Here is a 24,715-nt window from a genome sequence, read left to right as displayed (position 1 = left end):
TGACACATCGAAAAAAGATGACTAAAATATTTTCAAGGGGTAGCACTGTTTTTTTTTGTTTTTTTTTCTTATAATTCCCAACTGGTTCGTACACGTTCTTTTTGGGTAATTCTTCGGTGGCGGTGAAAAATTTAAGACTATACTTCACGGGATCATTTCTGTAGTCAGTCTTCACTTTCTATCGTGCTAAACGATAACACACTATCCCGCGTTGATGAGGGAAATCGTTCTATTCGGCAGCGTGAGGTTATGTGCAGATGCCTTGTTTGGGTGACGACACTTCGGTGTTGTTGCTTGGGGCTCTGTACTTCGATGATCGCTCGGTAACACGGATAGAACGAATTCTGAGTGGTACCCCATACTTACAAAATTCATTGAAAATAATACTTTTAATTGCACGAACGGTTCGTGTCAGGGCTGCTAATTTCGCTTTTTCTCCGTCAAATCTAGCTGTTTCGTAAGGGGGAAAAATTGAGAAATGCGGGAAGCGAGAGTTCTGGATTTTTTTTTCCAGTCACATAAAAACTATAAAAAACTGGCGGTTCATCATTATTTTTATCGGTCTTTGCCAATGCCCCCACTAGTTTAAGGCAAATTATCATCTCAATACCAATAGTGCCCCGCCAATAGTTAAATGGTAAATTATAAAATGACATAAGAATACAAATAATTCTGTTTTTACACGGTTTTGATTTACACGGTGTGAAAATTAATAATTGTAGAGATTGTAACACGACTTTATTCCATTTGGCAATTGAATAAATAAAAACCATTCTTATGTGTGGGTCGTTATGCACATTATACTTATGTGTTTTAATAACAAATGCGAACCTCGCAGAATTGAATGATTTAATGTAAATATCGCCTTACAACAAATGAATTGATAAAACCATAACCGCATTTTTTTTTAGGTTTTTTCTATAAATTTTCAGCTTTTTTCGCTCTTTCTTCCAGTTAGAAATAGCTTTTTATACCCTGTACCCGTAGGGTAAAAAGGGTATATTAGGTTTGTGCAAAGTATGTAACATACAGAAGGAAGCATCTCCGACCCCATAAAGTATATATATTCTTGATCAGCATGACGAGAGAAATCGATCTAGACATGTCCGTCCGTCTGTCCGTCCGTCTGTCCGTCTGGATGAACGCGAGGATCTCAGAAACTATAAAAGCTAGAATAACCAAAGTTGGCATCCAGATTCTCCTAGGTCCGAGTAAGGACGAGTTTATTTTTTTTTTTTTAATTTTCCCCCCCTTCCCCCGCTGCAGAATTTCGTCAATAGCGTCCACATTTCAAATGCTACCTAAACCAAACTTTGCACACATAATTTATATATAATTGTCTACTGTTGTTCACAATTTTATTCAATTCGGTCAATTTTAAGAAAAGTTATTAGTGAAACAAATTCTCTCTAGTACAACCCCCACAAACTGCAGCAACAAGTTCGCTCTTCTTCTTCCTCCTTTTGCTGCTGCTTTGGGCGCATATAACTCAGTGACGGAAGTTTACCTGGGTACAGGGTATTACACTGTCGGGCTTGCTCGACTGTAGCGTTCTCTCTTGTTTTGAATTAAAAAATGGCAGTACTGCGCTTATGTCTAGATCAGCGGTCGGTGGGCACAAAATTGCAAATCGAGAACCCTACTTGTACAACAAAAATCACCGGTAGAGTTCTGAGTAAATGCTACTGAAAATCGATCAACGATACACGAACTATGTGTATTTTGTTTTTGCATCAATCTGCTTGTGCGTCTGGCGACAATTGCATGCAAGGGCGTAGGCGGCTTTTAGCAAAGGGGGGCCCAAAAAATTAAAATTTTGAGTAAATAATGCACGATGCATTTAAAAAATAATGTATAATAATGTAGAATAAAAAATATGTATGAACGTGTGGTCGACTCTGTATGGAACAATTTTTTGTAGGGACGGGGTAGGAAAATATGGAATCCTTAGAAATCAATGTAAAGAATTATACATATGTATGTATATAGAATATATCTTGGTGGCACTTTACAATTGCTGTAAGCCCTAAATACCTAAATATACAAAGTGGATTTGGAATTGGTGTTTTAGCTTTTGTTCAATTGTGTTTCTAGCAGGATGAAGGGAACTTACTCGCCCTTTATATTTTGTTTATGCATAAAGTGCATTAAAAACTTTTCAATTGAAAAATGCTCTTTTGTGCAAACTACGTTAAAGAAACTTTACTTTTTAAGGTAGCACAAACTACTTGTCCCCTGCTCAATACACCACGAACAATTTATTATTGGCAATATTTTATAAGCACGCCGCGTCCGTCCGTCCGTCCGTCCGTCCGTTTGCTGATGTAACTTGTAAAAAATTGGTATGTCGCAAGTTTCTCCTCGAGTTAAAAAAATAAGTTTCGTGGCACATAAGTTTTGTGCACGTTAAGTACTTTTTCATAACCATTGCATAGGTCGGATGGGGGCGTTCACATTCTGTTGCCCATGGGTCTCATATCCGTGCATATGCAAAGAAGAGCAACTATGAGCAACTAACTAATAATAGCGACTGGCAATAAACGAGCTGGGAAGAAAACTTTAAATGGTTCTTACTTTTTATACCCTGTACCCGTAGGGTAAAAAGGGTATATTAGGTTTGTGCAAAGTATGTAACATACAGAAGGAAGCATCTCCGACCCCATAAAGTATATATATTCTGAATCAGCATGACGAGAGAAATCGATCTAGACATGTCCGTCCGTCTGTCCGTCCGTCTGTCCGTCTGGATGAACGCGAGGATCTCAGAAACTATAAAAGCTAGAATAACCAAAGTTGGCATCCAGATTCTCCTAGGTCCGAGTAAGGACGAGTTTATTTTTTTTTTTTTAATTTTCCCCCCCTTCCCCCGCTACAGAATTTCGTCAATAGCGTCCACAATTCAAATGCTACCTAAACCAAACTTTGCACACATAATTAATATATAATTGTCTACAGTTGTTTAAAATTTTATCCAATTCGGTTAATTCTGAGAAAAGTTATTAGCGAAACAAATTCTCTACAGTACAACCCCCACAAACTGCAGCAACAAGTTCGCTCTTCTTCTTCCTCTTTTTGCTGCTGCTATGGGCGCATATAACTCAGTGACGGAAGTTTACCTGGGTACAGGGTATTACACTGTCGGGCTTGCTCGACTGTAGCGTTCTCTCTTGTTTTTCATAGTTTCTTTCGAAATGTTTCAAAATGAAATGAATGTGCAACTACGTGTGCAGTGTTGTACATTCTGACATTTTAAAACTACCTTCTTCACTAAGAAAATTGTAATATTTCTCAAAGATCTTTATCTAACATTACTGAGTGATGCCTTAGTTCTGACAGTCTTATTGTGGCATGTCGCAAAAATATTATTTGTAACTGTTTTGATAGACATCTTAAAAATAGCATGGTGACGTTGCTTTGTGTTGTTCAAATACTATTCATTTAATTAAAAAAAAATAGATTTGGAAAAATTATATAAAATCTTTGATAGCGTTACGCAAACCACTCAATATTTGTGTGTCGGATTAAAGACATGTAAAAATATGTTTTTCTATTTCCAAAGACCATAAAAACATTGAATGTCTTAAGGACAATAAAAAACAAAAGAGAACGTAACAGTAAACCCAAAAAGAGGAGAGCGAACTCAATGGTACAGTTTTTTGGGCGTAGAATTGTTTCCCTAATTACTATTTCAGGGTTGACCGATTTCGCGATTAAATTAATTAGAGATTTAGAGATTCTTATACGTATAATTGACGTACTTGTATGTATGTATGCACAGTTGATTTTATTTAAATTTGATGACTACTTTGACAATTTATAATCATGCTTCTGTCTAACTCTGCGCCTAATACAAGGAACGAACACACATTGTGGGATTAATGTATGCTCGTTGGTCCCCATTGATTATACTGATGAAGAATAATAAAATGAATTGAAAAAAGGTATTTAGTATTAAATTTAATATTTAGAGTCGCAAAAAATGTACAATATTTGTTAACTGTAATCCATAATGGAATTTCTGAAAATGTTCAACTGTACAATGTAGGTCTATTCCAATATACAACCATACGCTATACGCTAGAGACAACAACGTGCATCCACTCAAATGTGATTGTTTAGTGCTTCCAAAAGTTATTCTTCGGCTCTTGCAGGGCCCGCTCCCTAACGTCTTCGATGCTGATTGGCTTGCGGGGCACGTAGCGTCATTTTTGACATTTAATTATGGCAGCTGCTACATTGCAAGCCGTAAGCTCGATTTTATGCGCTGACTGAAGGCACTGCCGTTTTTTCTTTGTCCTTGTTGTTGTTTTAGAAGAAAAACTTGACGTACTTACTATATCCACTGGCGAGCAGTGCGTGCTACGTGTGCATCTTGTGTCTTTGTCCTACCTGGGCTCACCTTTACTTCAAGCTGTCCATGCGCGCTCCATATGTATGCACATGAGTCCGCAAGGACGTGCGTTGTCAAAGCTGGTGGTGGCCAGGACGCGGCTTCATTCTTTTGCCATAAAAACTGTTGGACGGTCACTCATGTACTTTCTACGTCACTGCAGCTGGACAACTTTGTGTTGGCTGGCAATTTATTAAAATCGCGGACGTGACATGAAAAGCCAAAGGGTTGGGGTCTGACTATTTTTGGACTTAGGCGGGGATGAGGGGCTGAAGTACGGCGACGTCGCCGGACAATGGCGTCTAAATTAATTATCAAGGATAAGCGCGGCGGGTTCCGGATCGCCGACCACTGCTGCATTGTCTTGGCGCAGTTGTCGCAACTCTAATTCAATTATGTGTCCTGAACGTAGGTAGCGACTGGCGACTGGAAATTAAAAACGGCTTAGGCCCAGTTAATGCACAGCAGCCCGGCTTTAGCGGTAATTAAGGCAAGTGAATGATATGCCTTGCTGAAATCGGGCTGGCATACTCGTGGAACCTATTCTGCGCAAGTTTAAAGTTGAACTGAAATATTTATGTATTTTTGAAAATATTGTTTAACATTGCTGCAACCCCTGCCGCTGTGTGAAAATTCTTGAACAATAAGAGCAACCAATAAAACTGACGCTAAAATCACGAACTGCAAATCTCCGAGGAATAATTTGAAACGTAGAAAAGGCCAAACACAGCACAAAATCCCCCATATTAAAATATGATGAGACCGAGCCGATGCTGGAGTGCAAGAAAATGAAAATGCGGCGCGCTCCTGGCCAGAAACGAAGTTAATAAAAATGTAGTAAAGCGCACTGAATGGGGTTGGGAGATGGTGATGGAGACGGCGACGGCGACGGCGAGAAGATAGTCAGGAGCGGCGGTCCAAAAATAATCAACATAAAAAGAAAATTATTTGCTATATTATTAAAAGGAAGGAGCAGAAAAGGTGGTAACAAGCATACAGTGGGAACGATTCTGAGGAATAGTGAAGACAAATGATTAAACCCATTCAGTGCTGGGCCGTATTTAAAAGTACTTAGGACAATAAACAGGCTTTTTAAATTAAATATAGTGAACTATGATAAATGATTAAAAGGAAGGAGCACAAAAGGTGGTAACAAGCATATGTACAGTGGGAACGGTTCTGATGAATAGTGAAGACAATTAACTAAGCCCGTATTTAAAAATATTTACTTACCATAGTAAACAATGTGCGAGTACTAAACTTTTTTAACCGACTTCAAAAAAAGCGGAGGCTATCAATTCGTTTGCATGTTTTTAATTTTGTTAATTAATTAATGATAAATGCAAAATTTTCGTTTAACTTTTCAGAGAGCCATACTTAAAGATTCATTGGGACGATAATATGTTATAAAGAATTAGTTTGTAAAACGCATGAAAAAGTATTAAGTTTGAATATAATGGAACGGGTTCGGTTTTATGTTAAATTTGTTGCTATTTTCCATTTATGGAAAAGAACCAAATGACTTCTAAAATTAAAAAATATACAAATTGCCCAATGAGTGGGCCTGTTAAAAATTCTTAAACAACATTAATTTGATTTAAATAGTAATGATTTGGTTACAATATTGCCTTTTTAATAGGATTGGAAGTATGAACATATAGCTTATGTGTTTATTTTAAAACAATTGGTCTGCCAAGAAAATTGTAAGGAATATTGAAAATGTGGCCGAAACTCTTCAAAGCTATCCACTGTTCGACTGGATATTGTTCCACACAGCAATTGCAGGAAAGTTACATCAGATTTGAGTTGAGTTGTAATTGAAGTTTTGTCAGTCATAAAAAACGCCGAAGTCAGCGAATAATTCGTGCATTCGAGTTTTAATCAAGCGCCAACAAATATTGTCGGCCAACACACAACACTACAAGAGCATATGCTTAAAATTTTCCAGCATGGCCGACAACACGTGAAGGTTGCCGCGAGACACCAGTTTTGTGGGGCCACGCGTGTTTCCACAAGCGAACAAGCGAACAAGCGAATCAATTAAAGGGCGACAAACAAAGCGCATTTTATGAGCTCTAAGGCCATTAATTAGTCACTTAAACAATGCTTCGCTGGTGCATAAAACATGAAATGTTCGCATAATTTTATGAGATTTGAACGCCGTGCATTGGCAGTCGATAAAACAAAACCGGTTAATGGCCGAGTTACTTGCAGATGTTCGTTGCTGTGTAGTTTGCGTTGGCACAGCGGCATAAATCGATCATTGTGTACCACAAAGAGCCACAACAACAACAACAACAAGAGCCGCAGCAAGAGCAATAGAAGCAATGGCAGCATCAACGATCAAGTTCAAAGTCATTTGTTGCTTCCGTGGCTTGCGGCAACTCACGCATCCACAGCCTCCACATGGCCAACATGGCAGACATCTGACAGCTGATTTTTTAATCGAACGCAACGAGCTATAAAACGGGCTCCGATGCCCAAATCTGCACCACATACCGTTTTGTGATCGTAGCAAGAGCAACAAAAACAAGAAGTAAATCCAAAATGGTAAGATTATCGGTCAAGTTCGCTTCACCCACACTTTTGAATACAAGTACATATATTAATAATATTTTATAGAAATTCCTCATTGTTGCCATTGCTTTCTTGGCCTGCGCCTATGCCGATGTCTCGGAGTTGGCTGCTGCCTCCTCCGGATACGATTATCCCGCACCCGCTCCTGTGGAGAGCTACATTCCTCCTGCACTGCCAGCACCAGCGCCGGAGGAGCAATACATTCCCCCCGCACCACCCGCACCAGCATACATTCCCCCTGCACCACAAGTCGCTGAGCCCGAGCCGGTCATCGAGGAGATCGAGCAGCCAGCTCAGGACGGCTATCGTTACAAGACTGTGCGTCGTCGTGTCTTCCGCCACCGCGCCTAATTTAGGATACTAACAAGCTAATGGATGTCCTGATATTCCTCTGTTACTGTTGAAATTCAAAAACCAAATACAATGCACCACATTGTTTAAAGACAATTTTGAACAGCTCTCCATTTATTATTCTGATCACCTTCGCGAATGGATTGGCTTGATATGCTTTGATATTTGACAAGTACCAAAATTATTACCACGTTTCATGTTTCTCTAAATAATCAGAAATATGAAAATAATGTCAAAAAAAGCAAGAACAACAATTTTCCTTTAAAAACATTAAATTATCAAATAAAGTCCAGATTTCACTTGTCGTGACTTTTTCAAAAGTTACATTTGTACTAGAGTAATGTGATTTGTAATTTGTCAAGCTGATATGACTCTAAAATCCCAACTGGAGAAGATCCGAATCCTGCAAGCTAAAACCCTTCTCCTGCTAACTGGTATATGAAAACGGCAAACATAGACAAGGACCTAGAAGTGCAGAAAGTTGGCGAAAAAGAAGAGCTACAGAGAGAAGAAGGCTAAAGAGCTCAGGTACTTTTGACCTTGTCAATAGTTAAATAAGACTAAGCTCCTAGTTCAAGTCGTAATTGTATTTTAATTTAAAATATTCGTCATTTCTTCGGAACAACTCAATAGCTCTACCATTCTGTGTGTGGTTATGAATATTCTTTTTTTGCGTCGATTTCCTATATTTGCTTACATAACTCATAATTTAAAGAATTCATTTAACTTACTGTCCTTCCCGCTTCTCTCCAGCCAGCTACTATATTCTTTTTTTCTTCGGGTACAGGACACTCGCATTCCTTTCACTCGAATGCTGTGGACTGCATTAGTTATAAATAAAAATATGCAATGCATTCACAGTGTTGTCGTTTATAAAACGCTTAGCATTCGCAACATATTTCGCATGCTGCAAATCGTGCACAGAAATTTATAGACTTTATCCATTAGGAAAACAATTACGCGTGCAAACAATGGGCAGCAGTGGAGACTCCTATGGCGAGGACAAATGTCTGAGTATCCAAGTGTTGGAGCATATGTTGCGAAGCAGGAGCGCCTGTCGCCAAGTCACCATAAGTCGCATAGTTCATTGTCCTTAAATAACGGTAGTGCTGGCCGAGCACAGCGACTGGTGGCAGGCGAAGAAAAAATATTTTCTTATTATTTTGCCACAGAATATGCGCGTTGGCTGCTGCCACACAAATCCAATTACCTTCAAAATAATAAACTTATGTATGTACAAACATGCTAGTGCCAAGAGGCAAGGGCTCTGCCAATGTATTGTGGGGGAGTGGCGGGTGGCGGGTGGCGAGTGGCGAGTGGAGAATGGGGGATGTGCGGCATGTGGGGGTGGGGGTGGGGCTGGAGAACCGGAGTCGGCAGGGCAGCTCCCGGGACAACACCCGAACACGCACATTTTCTTTATCAACTGTTGATAGACTCCATGGGGAGTTTTCGTGTGTCACGATGCTGGCGACTGGGGCAGGGGCCAGAGTCTGGACGACGTCATTCGCATGGACTGAGGAGCCGTTGTCTCCGCGTGCATTGCAATACTAGAGACAACCACCATCGCTGTTGTTGTTGTTGTTGTTGTTGCTCTTGTCGTCATCGTCATCGTCATCATCTTTTCCCAACCGCCGGACGCACTTTTGTTTGCTTTCTTCTTTGGCTGCTGATTTCCACAGCTTGTTTGCTGCTCATTATACGCTGGCGCAAAATAATTTTGCCACTTGCATGTCATCAGCATAAAGTAAGTGCAAAATATGTGGCATAGAGGTCCACGTCTGAGTCGGCATCAGCATCAGCATCGGCGTCTGCGTCTGCGTCAAGGATGGCGCCTGCAGAGGCGGCAAAAGGAAATTCGTTTTAGAGCAAAGTCAACAGCAATTGGCTAAATGACTTGTAAGGGTTTGCCCGACAGTCATTTTGGCTTATGGACAACAAACTCCATGGCATACAGGACATGGTCCTTCTTCCACTGCCAGCTATGCATGTAGCTAGCTTGCCAGCCGGGCAACAGTTTATTGAATTCGCATATTTTCCTATTTCGGGTTATGCCAAACAAATACGAATTTTTTCTCTCCCATGTTTTACAGAATTTTCCACAACGGAGCGCTTTGGTCGTGGTTGTGTGCTTTTCGATTTTTGTAATAGCACAACTGTTTGCTTTTTAGCAAGCTTTCGTCCGACTTTTTTTTAAAATATTTTTCTATATGCAAGCACATCCTTTGTTTTGCATGTACACTCATTGAATGTTTAAGCAAATTGGCTTGTCGTTGCGACCTTTTTACTGCAACCGTTTGGGCCTGTGACATGTGTTTGGCCTTGAGCGGTCGGCTTTTGGCATTAAAGAGTGTAGAAGAAGGAAGTTATTGGCAAGATGGCACGTGATTGGCAGCCGAAAACAGCTTGAGAAGGCTTTAAAGCTATCTGCAAAAATATAGTAGATGAAATGAATAAAGAAGTGTATGCTGCAGTTAGTTAAACACTTTTGAGCAAGTAAATAATTTAACATTTGTTTGGGAGTTTTAAGAACAATGAAATCAATGTCTAAAATACTATACAAAATCGTTTTAAAATGTAGTTTCTTATAAATCAGTCTGAGCAATTTCAACTTGGAAGTATAAATACTTGTAGGTCGAATTTTAAAGGAATGTATCTAGTTAATATCACACCCGACTTCTGGAGTTAAAAGCGCTTCTGTTCGCAGATTGCTTGCGCCCTTCTCTAAGTTATAGGCATAGCTTACACCAAGGGCGTAGGCAGGGGCGTCCCCCCCTCCCCCTCTACAAAAAAATTTTGCCATATAAAGTCGACCACACGTTTATTATTATACTATTTCGGCTTTAAATGGATCTGAGTAGGATTTGTTGAAGTTTTTTCATTGATCATATGCATAAATTATATGTTAAATGTATCGTGCATTATTTAAGAACATTTTAAATTTTTTGGCCCCCCTTTTGGTAAAAGCTGCCTACGCCCTTGGCTTACACATTCTCGATGGCTGAGAATAATATCATAAGGGCTAAAGGTGTTCGTGCTTGAAAAACTGGCTAGCACAGAGTACTAAGCTCGTTAATTGCATTAAAGTAGAATCAAACTTAACGGAAGCGGAAACTAAGATGAATTTTTAGCACATAAGTGGATGCTAAGGTTGGTTTTTTATGGGCCAATAATAAGCTCTACTCTAGACTCTGTGAAACACCAATCATTTTGGTTTTGGTTTCTTCTCAAGCCCAAAATGTGAGTAATAGACAACACGAATTTTGTTGATATGTAACTTAAGATTTTAATAAGAATTTCATGGTTTTGAAACTTTAACAATGCGGTTTGGGGTCAGTATCACATTAATTAACAACGGTCTAAGCACGGTGGCGGAACACGCGACGACGTACGGTCTTGTAGCGATAGCCATCCTGAGCGGGCTGTTCGATGTCCTGGTGCACGGGCTCGGCTGCTGGTGGAAGGTATGCGGGTGCTGGTGCTGCTGGGGGAATGTAGGTTTCTACGGGTGCGGGGGGTGCTGGCGGCGCTGGAGGAATGTAGGTGTTCTTGGGAGCTGGTGGTGGTGGTGGTGGTGGAGGAGGGGGAATGTATTTTGGTGCTGGTGGCGCCGGTGGTGCAGGAGGAATGTAGGTGTTCTTTGGCGCCGGTGGTGGTGGTGGCGGTGGTGGTGGAGGAATATACTTGGGGGCCGGCGCTGCTGGTTGAGGATAATCGTAGCCGCCACCGGCACCACTCAGCTCAGAGACGTCGGCGTAGGCACAGGCCAGGAAGGCAACGGCAACAATCAGGAGTTTCTGCAAATAATACAAAGATATATTTTATTTCTGGTCCTTTAATATTGTCGCCTGACCTACCATTGCGGCTTGTTAATGCTCAGATCACAAGTCGTTGTGTGTTGCTGAACTCTGCACTTGCACATGTTTTTATAGCACCGGCCCAGACACTTCGGGTCAAAGTGAATTAATGGCGATGCTGATGACGATGACTGCAGCAGCACGCACAATGGGTCGCCGCCGGCACCGCCATCGCCATCCCCACCACCACCACCAGCACCAGCACAACCACCATCGCCGCCAACGGTTGCCATGGACAACAGCAGCAACAACAGCAACAGCAAGAGCAGCGGCGGTCGGAAGACAGTGTCGAGTGGTCCGACGGGTTTTTTTTTTGTTCATAGCCACATTGAAGATCTATGCTAGTTGGCTAAGACAATGCATTGTTTTGGTTGCTGTTGTGTAGTTATTGTTGTGATGCTTTGTGCCTCATGTATATAGTAGTATGTTTGTTGTGGCTCTTGAGCGCTTTTGAAACCGAAAGCTTCTTCTTTAATTAGATCACAAAACGTTGATGATTTACATATGAATTAGTGTGTTCATTTTTCTCTCCGACGTTTTTTATGTCTGTTCGCCCCCAGCTCTTGAGGTTGATTGATGTTCGTGGGTCACTCGCACAATCAACATTTTGCTTTAGCTTATTTAGTTGTATTTGCATTTGCATTTGTTTTTGGTTTTGATTCTCTTTTTTGTAGTTTCGTATTATTTATTTACCTAATACCCATTTATCTTTCAATCTTCATACTATACTATATGTACATATACTCGTATATATGAATTTTGCTATTTTTAGGTCTTCTTCGTTTGAATGTTATTGTTCATTATTTAATTTGCGTTTGCCCTGCCAAGTTCCCAATGCTGATTTATGTCGGCTTGCCAAATTATACGTTTCCAGCCTACAGCTTTGTTTCAAGTTTATGGCCAAATTAATTCTATCTTGGTAGGCTTTAGTGGCTGGCCAGTTAATTGTCGAAAAACAGCTTTTGCATGTTCTAAGTTTTGTTTTTGTTAAGATGCCAAGTGTTGTTATTTTAAGCAGATATTGGTAAGCCTTTAATAGTTCTAATCATGTGAATATTAAATGAATTTATGCAGGATTAATTTAGCTATGATGGGCAACAAATAATTCAATTTATTTACTGCGCGCTCTTTCGCAATTTTGCTTCAAATAAGCTTAGAAGTTGTTTCAAAATGAGAGCTCTGATTCCACATAGATTCAATTTAATTATACAATTCAAATTTATATAAATGCACATGAAGGTGTTTGAATATTCACACACACGCTACAAATGTATAAAATATTAAAATAGCTGGCTTATATTTAATTTAAGTTGTTTCAAAATGAATCCATAGACTTGATTTATTGCTATACAATTAAAATTTACATTAAATAATAATAGTATGTATAAATACACAAGAAGCTTTTTGAATATTTGCAACAAAATAATGAATAATAATTTGGATATATATTTATAAATTTACATTTAAATTAAATTACAAAAGCTGCATAGAAAGGCAATATCAAATATGAATTAATTTGCTCGTTAAAAAATGCTAAAAAGCGAAACTTGATTGTGCAGCATCGAAAAATCATAAAACAATGTGATATCTGAATGACGTCTTCATTAAGTGGACATAGCCCTAGCTATATCTACCTCTCACAAATTCAAAAGCGGTCTTCGACTCAAAAACTTTGGCAACATTTAAAAAAGGCCTTAATATATTTCAGGAAAGCAAAGATGGATTTAAATTTACAGGGATCTGATGCTGTATTTAAATGGTTCTCTGTAGCTCGCAATAAAAGAGTGCTTAGAAGAATAATAACAAATTTTCATAAAGTTTCGTTTCAAAAATATTTTGCTTTATTCGGGAACTTCTTGTGGTCGCCAATAGGCCAAAGTTTGGCGGAGTTTGGGGGAGCTTAGTAACGGCGACGGATCACACGACGACGGATGGTTTTGTAACGGTAGCCGTCGGCGGACACGGGCTCGATTTCCTCGAGGACGGGCTGAGGGGCAAGTGGGACTGGGGCTGGAGCTGGAGCCTGTGGTGCGGGAGGAATGTACTGGTTCACTGGGAGGGGCACTGGAGCTGGAGCTGGAGCAGGGGCAGGTGCAGGGGCAACATGTACTGGGGGTGCTGGAGGTGCTGGGGGAATGTACTGGTTGACGGGAGCTGGTGCGGGAGCAACCTTGACTGGAAGAGGAGCAGCAACTGGAGCAGGCAATTCAATTGGCACAGGAGCTGGGGCTGGGGCTGCAGGGGGAATGTACTGGTTGTTTGGCAGAGGAGCTGGAGCTGGGGCTAGAGGAGCCACAATCTTAATTGGTGCTGGAGCCGGAGCTGGTGCGGGCTGGGCGTAGTTGTAGCCCGACAGATGGGAGACATCAGCGTAGGCGGAAGCCAGTACGGCGAAGGCGACAACAAGAAGTTTCTGCAATTATTGAATTGGTTAATAAAGTGTGAATCCCCAGCTTCTGCGGAAGCTGCTCCACTAACCATTTTGGTTTGGGTGCTGCACGAACTGTGTAAGTTGGTGGAATGTCAACCTTAGACCAGCCCGGGCGTATTTATATGAAAATGTCGGCGCGGGAACCTCAAAAGACAATCGACAACGAAAAGTGCGGAAATTATAGGCTCTTAATGTGACGGACACAAAAACCAGAATTCTATTGTCAACAGTTGGTCAGCCCGCTCGTGGTTTTCAAAAGTGTAGGGTGCGAGGGCTTAGGTGGCTGTAGTTGATGCCCTAAGGCTTGAGTGTTGAAAAAACACTTTATTTACTTTATTCAACAATTTATAAGCAGTCAGACTAGTGGAAAAAATAAAAATAATACAAATTTATTTCTTGTATATCTATCGAGTTTGTATCGAAGAATTTTTAAGTCCATAGTCGTGTTATAAGCTAAATATTGAAACTTTTCTATCTATATCCATCAATGCCTAATGGAGACCTGACAAATATTGTTATCGTATTAGTCTACCTTTTTTTTTAAATATGCAATAATATATGTAAAAAAAACTCCCTCTCGTTGCATCAAGTACTGAAAAAGACATTTAATAATACGCAGAATATGATATCTTCAGTCTCGATGAAGTTGAAGGCGTAGCGCCTTCGGAAGTTGGACTGATTCCACAAATTTTGAGTGGTACTTGCTTATATTGCCATTGTTTTAATTTGAATATCATTTACATAAAAACATTCAGATCTTAGTGTATCAAACTCAACTACCAATGGCTTAAAAAAACAAAGACGCCACGATGATGTCGGCGATGCCGCTGCCGGTGCCTCTGCCGAAGCCAAGTCGGCGTCGATACAGTGGGCGCATGTATGGTCATTAGTTAGGCCGATTAGTTAGATTAGTGATAGAGATAGGCAGGCAGTGTCTGGTCTACTACGTATGGTTATTGTTGTTATCATTTTTTATGGCTCGACAGAGACTACAGCTGCTTGGCGACTCGACTGGGTAGGGTCAAAAGTTGAACATGACGCCAGAGCGGCCGACGCCAGTTTGCGCGATTGCCGGAAAACAAATTAGCGCGAGTGCGTTGGCGTGTACGCGTACTGCTGATATATAGCACATAACTTTGTTTCCTGCCAGCAACCAGCAGCCATTATCCATTAGCCCTCACACACACATACATATATGTAAATGCAGAAAAAAAGAGACTTTTTGAAGGACACTTGACTGCAGCTTTAATTACACAAATTGCTAATGAATGACTTTGCTGCCAAAACTGTTGAGACATTCAGGCGTCGTTGGACTACTGTTGCTATATTGCTATTGTCTCCTTTGTGTTTGTTGTAATTCGCTTAACACTTTTTGCATTTCAGACCAAAAAAAAAAAAAAAAGGGAACAAACGTATGAATGCAAACAAGCACTTAACCCCTTTTATCTGACAATCCCATTATTTTCGAAGCCAATAAAGTGAAACTGCAAATGTTTTTCACATATCGCGACTGTTACCATTGTTGTGGATACCCGTTTGTTGTGGTCATGTTATGCAACGTTGCGTATACGTAATTTAGCATTGCCCTGTTTCCTCCGCACTGAGAACATGTGCAGCGAAACGTGTTAAATTTGACGACTAAATAAAGAAATAATGTTATCCAAACAAAATTGCCAAACAATTGCTTTCCAATATAATTCGTTGTTCTCTTGTAATTGTGATGTTGGATTTGGAGCACGGTATTTATTATTTATAAAAAAAGAGTGGAAAGTTAAATTCATTTGCAGTGTAAATGGAACTCAACTCATAGTATACGTTCTATTTATTTTATGGGGAAAAATTGTGACGAAGACGACAACTAACACCTAAGAATGGGAATGTAGAGCAGGGCTTTTTATGCATTACAAATATTCAAGAAAATCTTTTCGGCTGCATCTGTGCTGTGTGCATTTAATATTTATAATGTTTTTAGTAAATTAAAATCCAAAGTTTTATGTTTTTGGAATCATGACATTCTCAAACTGCATATACCCAGAAACATTTTAGAGTACACAGCTTCGCATAGTAGTATAGTTGATATAGTTTTTTATTTGAAAGTTATAATTACTTTAGTTTTTAAAAAAAACGTCAAAGAACTACCAGATATTTATATTATATTTATATATTTCTTGTCGCACTAGGAACTAATAATAAATAAATAAATAATATATAAGAAAAATACGCACACTTTATTGATTTATTTAATATGCAATTCTTTACTGTTATTTACTAGGTCATTAAATAATATAAAAATAAGCGGTGCTTAATAAACTCTTTTAGACCTGCAATTACAGTTCAATGTAACGCATTCAATCGAAAAAAAAGAAACTTCAAGATAGACAAACGATTGGATTACAACTGTTAAGCCATCTGCGGTAAATATTCAGCGCACTTTGCTCTCTGACCTGATCAGGTTCAGCTTCAACTGCTGACAACGTTTAACAATCGATTTTCACATTTTTAATATGCTGCCGGCTGCCAGCTCATAAATTCATCTCCTCAACTGCCGTGTTTGGCAACGACACTGACACAGGCAAGTTTCTGTTTTTTGCTCGCAGCATATTTTTTAAAATTTCGCTTTTTGTTTTCATTTCGGTCGAGATAAATCAACGCTCAACAAATTAATGCCTCAAATGAAGTGCAACTGCCAAGCGGCCGAAACGTGCCTCATGCCCATGCAACTGGCAGGCAGGTGCACAACTCCACTCCCCCATTACGCCCTCCAGGAGCTGTCACATTGGCGGGGCAACAACAATTATTGGTGCGATTCCTCGCTTCGCTGCCCTTCACGCCCAATATGCAGTAAAAATAAATGAAGGCAGTCATCGTTGCATGTTTCAGTGGATGAGGATGTGGATATAGATGTGGATGAGGATGTGGATGTGGATGTAGATGTGTATATGGATATAGATGCGATTGCTGCGCTGACCGTGCCACTGCCGATATAATTACGTCGATACTGTCAATTTTCGTGCGTGTTCGATGTCGCCATGGCCATGGCCATAGCCATAGCCATCACCATCGGCTTCGCAACCATGCCACATGAATATTGTAAGCTGGCTGCTGTCCAGCTCCCTTCCTGCCTCCTGACAGACCATGTGTACAACTTGCATATTTTTTTGCGAAGCATTTTCACTTTTTCCCAATTATTTGTTTCTTTGCATACTTTTAGGCTGGCGGCTGTGCGAGCCACCATCATCATTATTTTGTAATCCGCACTGTGTGACGCGCCTAAAGCATTGATTACACATACGAATAACACCTGGCACACCTGAACGAGCAGCATGCCGGGCATGCAATGTGAGCCATAATGAGTGTTAATCAGCATCATTAACTGCTAATTAAGTGCGGTTTGGAAATGCATCCGACTGTCAATTGTTTGGTCGGTCGACGGTCGATAGTCGTTTTACTTTATATTTGTTGTCGTCCACAGTGCATTGAGGCGTGAAATTGAAATTGGATGCGTTAGTTCCCACTAATCGCCTCTTATCAGTTAAAATGTTTGCAATTATGCATAATGATGAGCCTGAGAGAATTATCCATATGCCTGCCATCTAGAGTGGAGGACTGGGATACGACTATGTGGAAGTGCTTCAATACATTTTTAAATCTGTATATAAAAACACTATTAATTACGAAATTATCATTCCGAACATCAGACAGACATTTTCTCTCTAAAACTTCTGTAGGGAAGGAACTTTTTCAGAAAGCAAGAAGACACACTAGAAAACGAGTCCCATTCCATAGCGTTAATATTTAATCAAGTATTGTTTGTTATTTCGAATTGATTATATACAGAGCAAGAAAGGAATTAAGGCTGAAAATATTTGAAAAAGGTGGCATGATCTTTAAGGTGAGACCAATGTTTACTAAAAAGGTTTACTTTTCCCAACCACAGCGATTAACTTCTGACATCTTCGTTTTGACTTCATAACTCTTTGCTCGTTTGTCTACAACTAACTTCTTCTAAATCCAAGTCGTTAATATTTGCTTCGCTTCATACGGCCCTGTCTCAGTTAAGTAAAAAAAGCTTCTAGGGCTGGAATGCATCAATTAAATTGCATTTACAAATCAACACACTAAACATAAACAACAGAGATGGCTAAATATTGCTTTAATTTTAAATTAATTTTTCATTTTTGTGTTTTAATGATCTCACTTATTTGAGCACAGCACTTAGCATATTCCAATGACAACTATATTAACCACAGCTAAGTCAACACAGCTGCGGATGTTTTAAAAAATTACCTTAAAATGTTGACACTAAGCTCATCTGCTTAAGTGAAATGCTCAATAGCTTAAAGATTTATAGTTTTTCTTAATTGTAATAATAAACAAAACAAAAAAAAAAAAAAAAAACACATGCTGCCCTACTCCCGTTTATAAAATCAGCGACTCCTATATTCGCAAATCGCAAGCAAAAGTAACCGAAATTGGTAAATAATATGCAACCAATTAAATGTTTTCTTTCGGATGCATATTTTGCTACAATCTTTGATGTCTTTAAGAAATTTTTGTGGCATTCATACTCGCAGTACAAGTAATATAACATTCGATTTTAAAGTAAATATTTTGTAACCATCCTACAAGGTGCTTTCCAAAGTAAAGAGGACTTTTTGAATCTAGCGCCCCCTGGTGGCGCTATCTATATGTCGACTAGTGCGTTAGAATCTGCTATCTTTATCGATTGTCCAGTGAGAATTTCATGACATTTCATCAATTATTTAAGTGTCAGTATGTCAATTAAGAGCTCTTAATAGGCTGCACTTAACGGAATGGTTGATGTTTGAATCCAAATGCACAGTTTTAATTTAATGTAAGTGAATATAAAAACAAGATTATTTGATTCTGGGCAGGACACTGCAGGAGTTTTCTAGTCAAAACTACAATTTTCGCATTCTTCGTGTAATCTCACATCCAATTAGCCATATCTGTATTCAGAGACCAATAATCATATTTATTTTCGCCCATTTGTGGTGTAAGCAAGCAGTTTCCAAGCAGTGCATGGCAAGCCATAAAAATGATTAAGAAACTTAAATGGCTCATAAATTTAAACGAAAAAGTCCTAACACTCATTTATGATTGTTTTCTTAGATGATAATGAGATTGATAAGAAGTGTGTAAAGTTAGAATGATGGCGAAATTAACAATTTTCCGAGAATGCAAACTACTAAGTATTGAAATTTATGCAAATGAATAGATCTGTGTCATTCAAATTTTATGAACGTATCACTTAGAAGAGAAAATTTATATTTAAGAATTACCAATGTTCACAATGATGTACTTGTATTATGTGTTATTAAAATGTATTGTCGTTGCGTGGAAACAAATGTAATTCTATGTAGTTCTCTAATTTATTTAGAATGATCCAGAATGATTTTTATCTTTGGACAATTTAGTTATTTGTGGTCAAGTAGTCCAACAACTAAAACTTCTAAAGGCACGGAAAATAAACACAAGCATATGCGCAAATCACAACTGATTTGTGCGGTCAGATCCATTCTTCTATACATTTTAATTGCCTGTCAAAAATTCCAAGCCCTGGGGCGATAGTACGTGCGTGGCGTAGCAACGGCAATAGCTTCCACATCAATGCAGACGCATTTTAATTCATTTAATTGAGCTGCCAATAGTTGACCAAAATGTAATTAACAATATAAGCCGGCATTGTGGTCGTTTTGTATATGTTTTAATTGCGTAATTAATTTGGCAATTTTCTTTTTTAATTAGTCAGCGATGCTAAATTTGTGTGCGTTTGTTGTCGGCCATGAAAATGGCTCTGGACCCCTAACCCCACCACTATGCCGACAAAGAGTTCAGCTAACCAGCCATCTAGTCACTCAGACGTTTTCCAAATCAAATCGAATCGTTGTTGCCTTTCTCGTTAATTTGGTCTGGTCTGGTCTGGTCTGGTCGATGATCGCCCGGTACTTGTTAGTGAAATTGTCGGGAAGACGGCGACCTGTGGCCATAGCCACAAGTGGTCAGCGGGCCTGTCAGATGTGGGGCGGTTGGAAAAACGAGATGATGACGCCGACAAGAGAAAAGCAAACTTTTGAATCTAACGAGAAAAATTTCCACATCATCAAAGCTCATTCCAGCCCATAAATTTCGTGATAAATGTGAGTGCATGCCGGCTGTGTGGATTGTGCAGACTGCGCGCTCTGGGTCCTTGGGGGCTGTGCAGCAAGTTGGTTGCAACTCGTTTGATTCCGAGCAGTCAGCAACGCTATCTTTCGAGTTCCTTCTACTTAGGACACCATCGTTGTCGATACGTCGTAGCTAACTTGATTTCTCAAGCACAAATATGTATGCATTTGGGTTTCATAAATTTCAATGTGAAGTGCCCCGGCCGGGCAATGTATGGCTTTAAGAGTCAATAAACTTGGCGGGTTGATGGGTCCGGAGAAGTGGTTATGGGTGGTGACTGGTGACTGGTGACTGGTGACTGGTGACTAGCAGCGGTCGCTGATTGAGTGCAGAAAGTTTTTTGTTTTGCAAGTTTTGGTGGTTCATGTGATTTGCAATGATTGGAAAACAATTTTCAAGTGTTCAATTAGAGTGAGACGGCATCGAGAGTGAAGTTTTCGTTTTAACAAGATGGAGAACTCTTTATTGAAATTCCATAGGAAATACGTTTGGCAAATAATTGGCACGCGAAGCTTAAGGACTTAGGCACGATAACGCAGGCGGTAGACGCGACGGCGCACAGTCTTGTAGTGGTAACCGTCCTGTGCGGGCTGCTCGTACTGCTCCTGAACGACTGGGGCCTGATAGACTGGTGCGGGGGCAGAGATCTGAACTGGTGCCGGTTGCTCATAGTGCACTGGAGCGGGGGCAGAGATCTGAACCGGAGCCGGTTGCTCGTACTGCACTGGTGCGGGGGCGGGTGCCTCATAGTGCACTGGAGCAGGGGCTGCAGGTGCAATGTAGCTGCTTACTGGAGCTGGTGCGGGCGCGGATATCTGGATGGGTGCAGGAGCTTGGTAAACTGGTGCGGGAACTTGGTAAACAGGTGCGGGGGCAGGAGCCTCATAGTGCACTGGAGCAGGGGCTGCAGGTGGAATGTAGCTGCTTACTGGAGCTGGAGCTGGAGCTGGCGCGGATATCTGGATGGGTGCAGGAGCTTGGTAAATTGGTGCAGGAGCAGGTGCAGAGATTTGGATGGGAGCTGGCTGTTCGTAGTGCACAGGAGCTGGTGCTGCGGGAGGAACGTAGGCATTCACGGGTGCAGGAGCAGGTGCCTGATAGACCTGAACTGGAGCTGGCTGTTCGTAGTGCACTGGTGCGGGGGCCTGGTAAATGGGAGCGGGAGCCGGAGCCAGAGCTGGCGCCTCATAGTGCACTTGAGCTGGAGCCTGGTAGTTATATCCCCCTCCAAGGTGTGAGACATCGCCGTAAGCGTAGGCCAAGAAGGCAACAGCAACAATAAAGAATTTCTATGTTGAAAAGAATGAATTTTTGAGTTAATCCTTTCATTTATCACTTGTTATGGCCCCTTACCATTTCTCCAGCCAATTGTTATGATTCCACGAGCGTTTGAATCGCTTCTGTCGACTGCTACCGACACCTTTACTATTTATACCATTCAATATGAATCGTATGCTGTCATTATCTGAGCGACTTCGACAAACAAAAAACCTGCCCAAGTAGGCAAATGAGAAGATGATGAGAAAGAAGAAGAAGCAACTAGTGGGGTCGCCAGTGTTTTTGCCATAGAGTCTTCCAAAAACGAAGCACCTAATATTATGGATATATGTTTGTCTTTGTCTTTAGCGTGGGGGTCGTGAAATCAACTCCAATGCATGATGGTCAAGCAGCCGCCTAAGACTTCTTCTACAAATTTATGCGTCAGTGATTTTTTCACTCTTCTTTTTATTTATATTTTATTAGCTAATGTTTTAAGCTCGGGCGTGTTGCGGATTTGCAAGCGACTTGTCTCTAGAATTAATGTGCGAACATCTTGTTTAATTTATGCTGTCAGCTAGCATCATTTTTTTCTCAATTTATTTTGTTCAATCTTTGCAAATGTCATAAAAATGGCAAAACTTAAGCATTTGATTTGAAACGATATGTTTTATTTTAAAACGGAAATGTGACCGACTCTGGCAAATAGTACAATTCGGACATCTTTCGTATTCAATAGAAGCTGGTCCGTGTAGGGATTAACATAGAGCAACGAACTCTTAATGTTCAGGGAAGCATCTAATGTTAATTTTTTCCTACTTTATTCGAATTGTTAGAAATGGTCTTTCAAAATGCTGGATAAATATTTATTTATCCATTAGTAGCATTTTATTGTAGCACAAGTGGAATATTTAATAAAACTCGTTTGGTCAAAGTCAAAAAATTAGCCTTTATCAGTTGATTGATAAAACATTTCATTTATGTGGAACACAAATAAATGCGAGCTAATGTCTTCGACCGCGCACCACGTGTTCTCAAAATATTGAATAAAACAAATATTGTTCTTCCGGTCTTAGAGTGAAACAATTATCTGTAAAATTACAAAAAAAAAACCCGAAACATGTAGTGTAATAAAAAATAAACATAAAGACAAATTAATGATTTAATAATGATTACATTAAAATACCTAGAGTTTTCCTCGCCCTTACCTACCCGGTTCATTTATTTGGTAAACATTTTATTGGGCTGGGAAGCAAAAATTCATAAAATGTGAATAATTTTGATATGATGTATAATAATATTGATCAAATAATAATATCAAATATTGTACACCATTTTAATGGCAATAAATATCCATTTCAGCCCAAAATAATCCTTATCTACTATATTACTAGATTGTTAGTTTTATTTCAAAAAGAAATAACATTTGCTACAAAAACTAAGGCAAATATTATAATATGGCTTGTAAGGTATAGTTTTTCAGTGTGTAACTTTGTAACAAACAGAAGGCAGAATGGAAGTTTGAGATGTTTGTCCGCCTCTCCATTTGAACACTGAGAACACCTTAGTAACTTAGTATATAATGTAGATATATAGCATATAGTATATGCTTGCTGAGCCATGTTCGTCTGTATGAACCCCAAGATCTCGAAAATGATAATAACTAGAGTTGCCACACTTAATTTTCAGATTCTTCCAAGTGCGAGAAAGGACAAGTTTGTGCCTTTTGGTGATTTTTTCCATAACTACAGTTGTTTATTCACATTTGACAATTTCATTCTGTTATACCCAGAAATATAATCCCCATATGGGTAAGTCTGGTGGTGCTGATCATATACTTGTATATACCGATGTGTGTATGGCAGAATAGTTTCGATTGTAAGCAATGTTTCTTACATTTTGATTAAACTCTTAGGTGTTTGTTGTTCGTTTTAAATTATTATTACTGTTTTCATTGGATATCGATAATATAGCATTATCATAATATCTATAGCAAGTAATTATTAAAAATGTTGAAAAATACATTATACTGGTATAAAAATAAATAGATTGGTATGAAAATATAGAAAGGTATAATTAAAACTAATGAATTGTTATTTTTTTTGTTAGGTTTACTATTAAGTCACACTAAATATTAAGTAGGGACAGTGTTGTTATAGAGTTCATTTTTCCATTTCCCTACTCCTTAACAGTTCGATTTACTATAAAAAGGTAAACAGGCAGCAAATAGTTGGCTGTTTCATTGAACAGACCAAACACAGTGCGAACAAGCCAAACAAAATTCATGGCCCAGAGAATAAAACGCGCTGTTAATTTCACGAATTTGTTTTGTGGGCAGCTTCAAAATTTTCTGCATTTTGTTGGACGTGTTTATCTTTCTTACGAGTATATGAAATTATGTAAATGCCAATCGACTGCTTGGTTAGTTGGTCGGTTGTTACTGCCTGAATCCGTTGTCTGTCCGGGCCTCATCACCAATTTATGAGCGCAAATTTGCATGGCTAACAGGTTTTAATGGCTTCCGTTGCGCGTGCTTTGTTTTTAGGCGTTTCTATTGATTGGCCCAGTTTTTGTATGCAAAAATCTGTTCATGCACCACACTATTACAAATATTTCATTTTTGTTTTTAGAGCTAATTAAACATTTTGCATTTTATTGTTGTCGCTGTCATAAGCAAATGGGCTCTAAAATTTGCTTTACATGTCCCATTGAAATCTGTGGCTCTTGTTAGCATTTATGCTAATTCAATGATTGATTTATCTACTGGTGTGTGCGTTTGGTCGATCATTGAATATGTATATGCTTACTTCTGTAAATATGTTTAAAGCGACATAAAACCTTTGTTAATCTCAACTAAGTGTGCAACAGTTTATATTTGGTTTGTTAAGAATATGGTTTTACATTGTAATTTAATGTTTAAGGTGGCACCAGAGCAGCAGTATATATTTAAAAATAATGATAATAAAATAATGAAATGAAAAACCACTTGAAAATGAAATGTAATACAATTATTGAACCAACTTTTGAACAATGATAGCTGGGGGTTTGTCTTAGCCATAAAAAAGGAATAACTTGTATCTTTATGAAGTCACCTTGTAACCATTTTGTGGACTTCATCAATTTCCAATGGGCTTGATTCAAATAACTTAGAACGTCTTTTTCATATCAGTCTAGAAATATACAAAAATAACAGAATGACAAGAAGAATCGATCTAAACATGTTTTTTGAAAAAACGTTAGGCCTTGTTTGTTTTTTGATGCATAATATCAATAAATATGAGTATACATTAAAAACCTGGAAATACATAGTATAAAAATTATTTTAACTTTTGCTTACTACTTAAGTTGAAGCTTTGGTTAAAGCCAATTTATACATTTTTCTTCGTCTGTTTCATCTTGTGAGCCGCGACTAGCGGTTTCTAATTAGCATTTGACCTTGACTTTGAATTTCTATCCATTTGTTATTATTGTTACTCTCTTTAACATATTTAATTTTGTTTTTCATATGCCTATTGTATTTTTTCGCTTTCCTATCTTTGGATTTCGTTATTCGGTTTTAGTTTCATGTTCAGCTGTTAATTGGTCATTAATTATAGTTTATATGTTTTCTTATATGTAATAAAGTATGTAAATTCGTTGTTTGATACAAATTCAATTTACACA

The 24,715-nt window shown here is 39.1% G+C and overlaps 3 protein-coding genes and 1 non-coding gene across 4 annotated transcripts; 2 read left to right on the top strand and 2 right to left on the bottom strand.

Annotated features, from left to right (window-relative positions):
* Positions 1–133: 133 nt before the first annotated feature.
* On the top strand, positions 134–353 carry LOC115620099. Its single transcript, XR_003995196.1, has one exon. It is a non-coding gene; the product is annotated as a small nucleolar RNA U3 (small nucleolar RNA).
* Positions 354–7,015: 6,662 nt separating this feature from the next.
* On the top strand, positions 7,016–7,318 carry LOC115634609 (wiskott-Aldrich syndrome protein homolog 1-like; the record flags this gene model as incomplete). Its single annotated transcript, XM_030532459.1, has 1 exon — positions 7,016–7,318. A coding segment is annotated over one exon (303 nt), but the record flags the coding sequence as incomplete, so codon positions are not given.
* A 3,359-nt stretch (positions 7,319–10,677) lies between these two features.
* On the bottom strand, positions 10,678–11,178 carry LOC115634606 (leucine-rich repeat extensin-like protein 1). The gene is made up of 2 exons (XM_030532455.1): positions 11,167–11,178; positions 10,678–11,115 (listed from the first exon to the last, which is right to left on the bottom strand). Exons 1-2 carry the CDS (start codon positions 11,176–11,178, stop codon positions 10,678–10,680), a joined length of 450 nt encoding a protein of 149 aa, XP_030388315.1.
* A 1,897-nt stretch (positions 11,179–13,075) lies between these two features.
* LOC115634599 (skin secretory protein xP2-like) lies at positions 13,076–22,273 on the bottom strand. The gene is made up of 3 exons (XM_030532448.1): positions 22,265–22,273; positions 20,356–21,084; positions 13,076–13,588 (listed from the first exon to the last, which is right to left on the bottom strand). The coding sequence occupies exons 1-3, from the start codon at positions 22,271–22,273 to the stop codon at positions 13,076–13,078; spliced, it is 1,251 nt and encodes a 416-aa protein (XP_030388308.1).
* Between the last annotated feature and the right edge of the window lie 2,442 nt (positions 22,274–24,715).

The sequence above is a fragment of the Scaptodrosophila lebanonensis genome, unplaced genomic scaffold, assembly GCF_003285725.1.
Source record: "Scaptodrosophila lebanonensis strain 11010-0011.00,11010-0021.00 unplaced genomic scaffold, SlebRS2 tig00000001-arrow-pilon, whole genome shotgun sequence".
Taxonomy (NCBI): domain Eukaryota; kingdom Metazoa; phylum Arthropoda; class Insecta; order Diptera; family Drosophilidae; genus Scaptodrosophila; species Scaptodrosophila lebanonensis.
This window is presented reverse-complemented; position numbering and strand designations above follow the sequence as displayed.

Excerpts from the sequence above, each read along its gene's own strand:
- LOC115634599 (XM_030532448.1), bottom strand. Across the intron at positions 13,589-20,355 it reads ACGGTTACCACTACAAGACT|AAACTTCTTGTTGTCGCCTT; the intron begins GTGCGCCGTCGC and ends CAATAATTGCAG.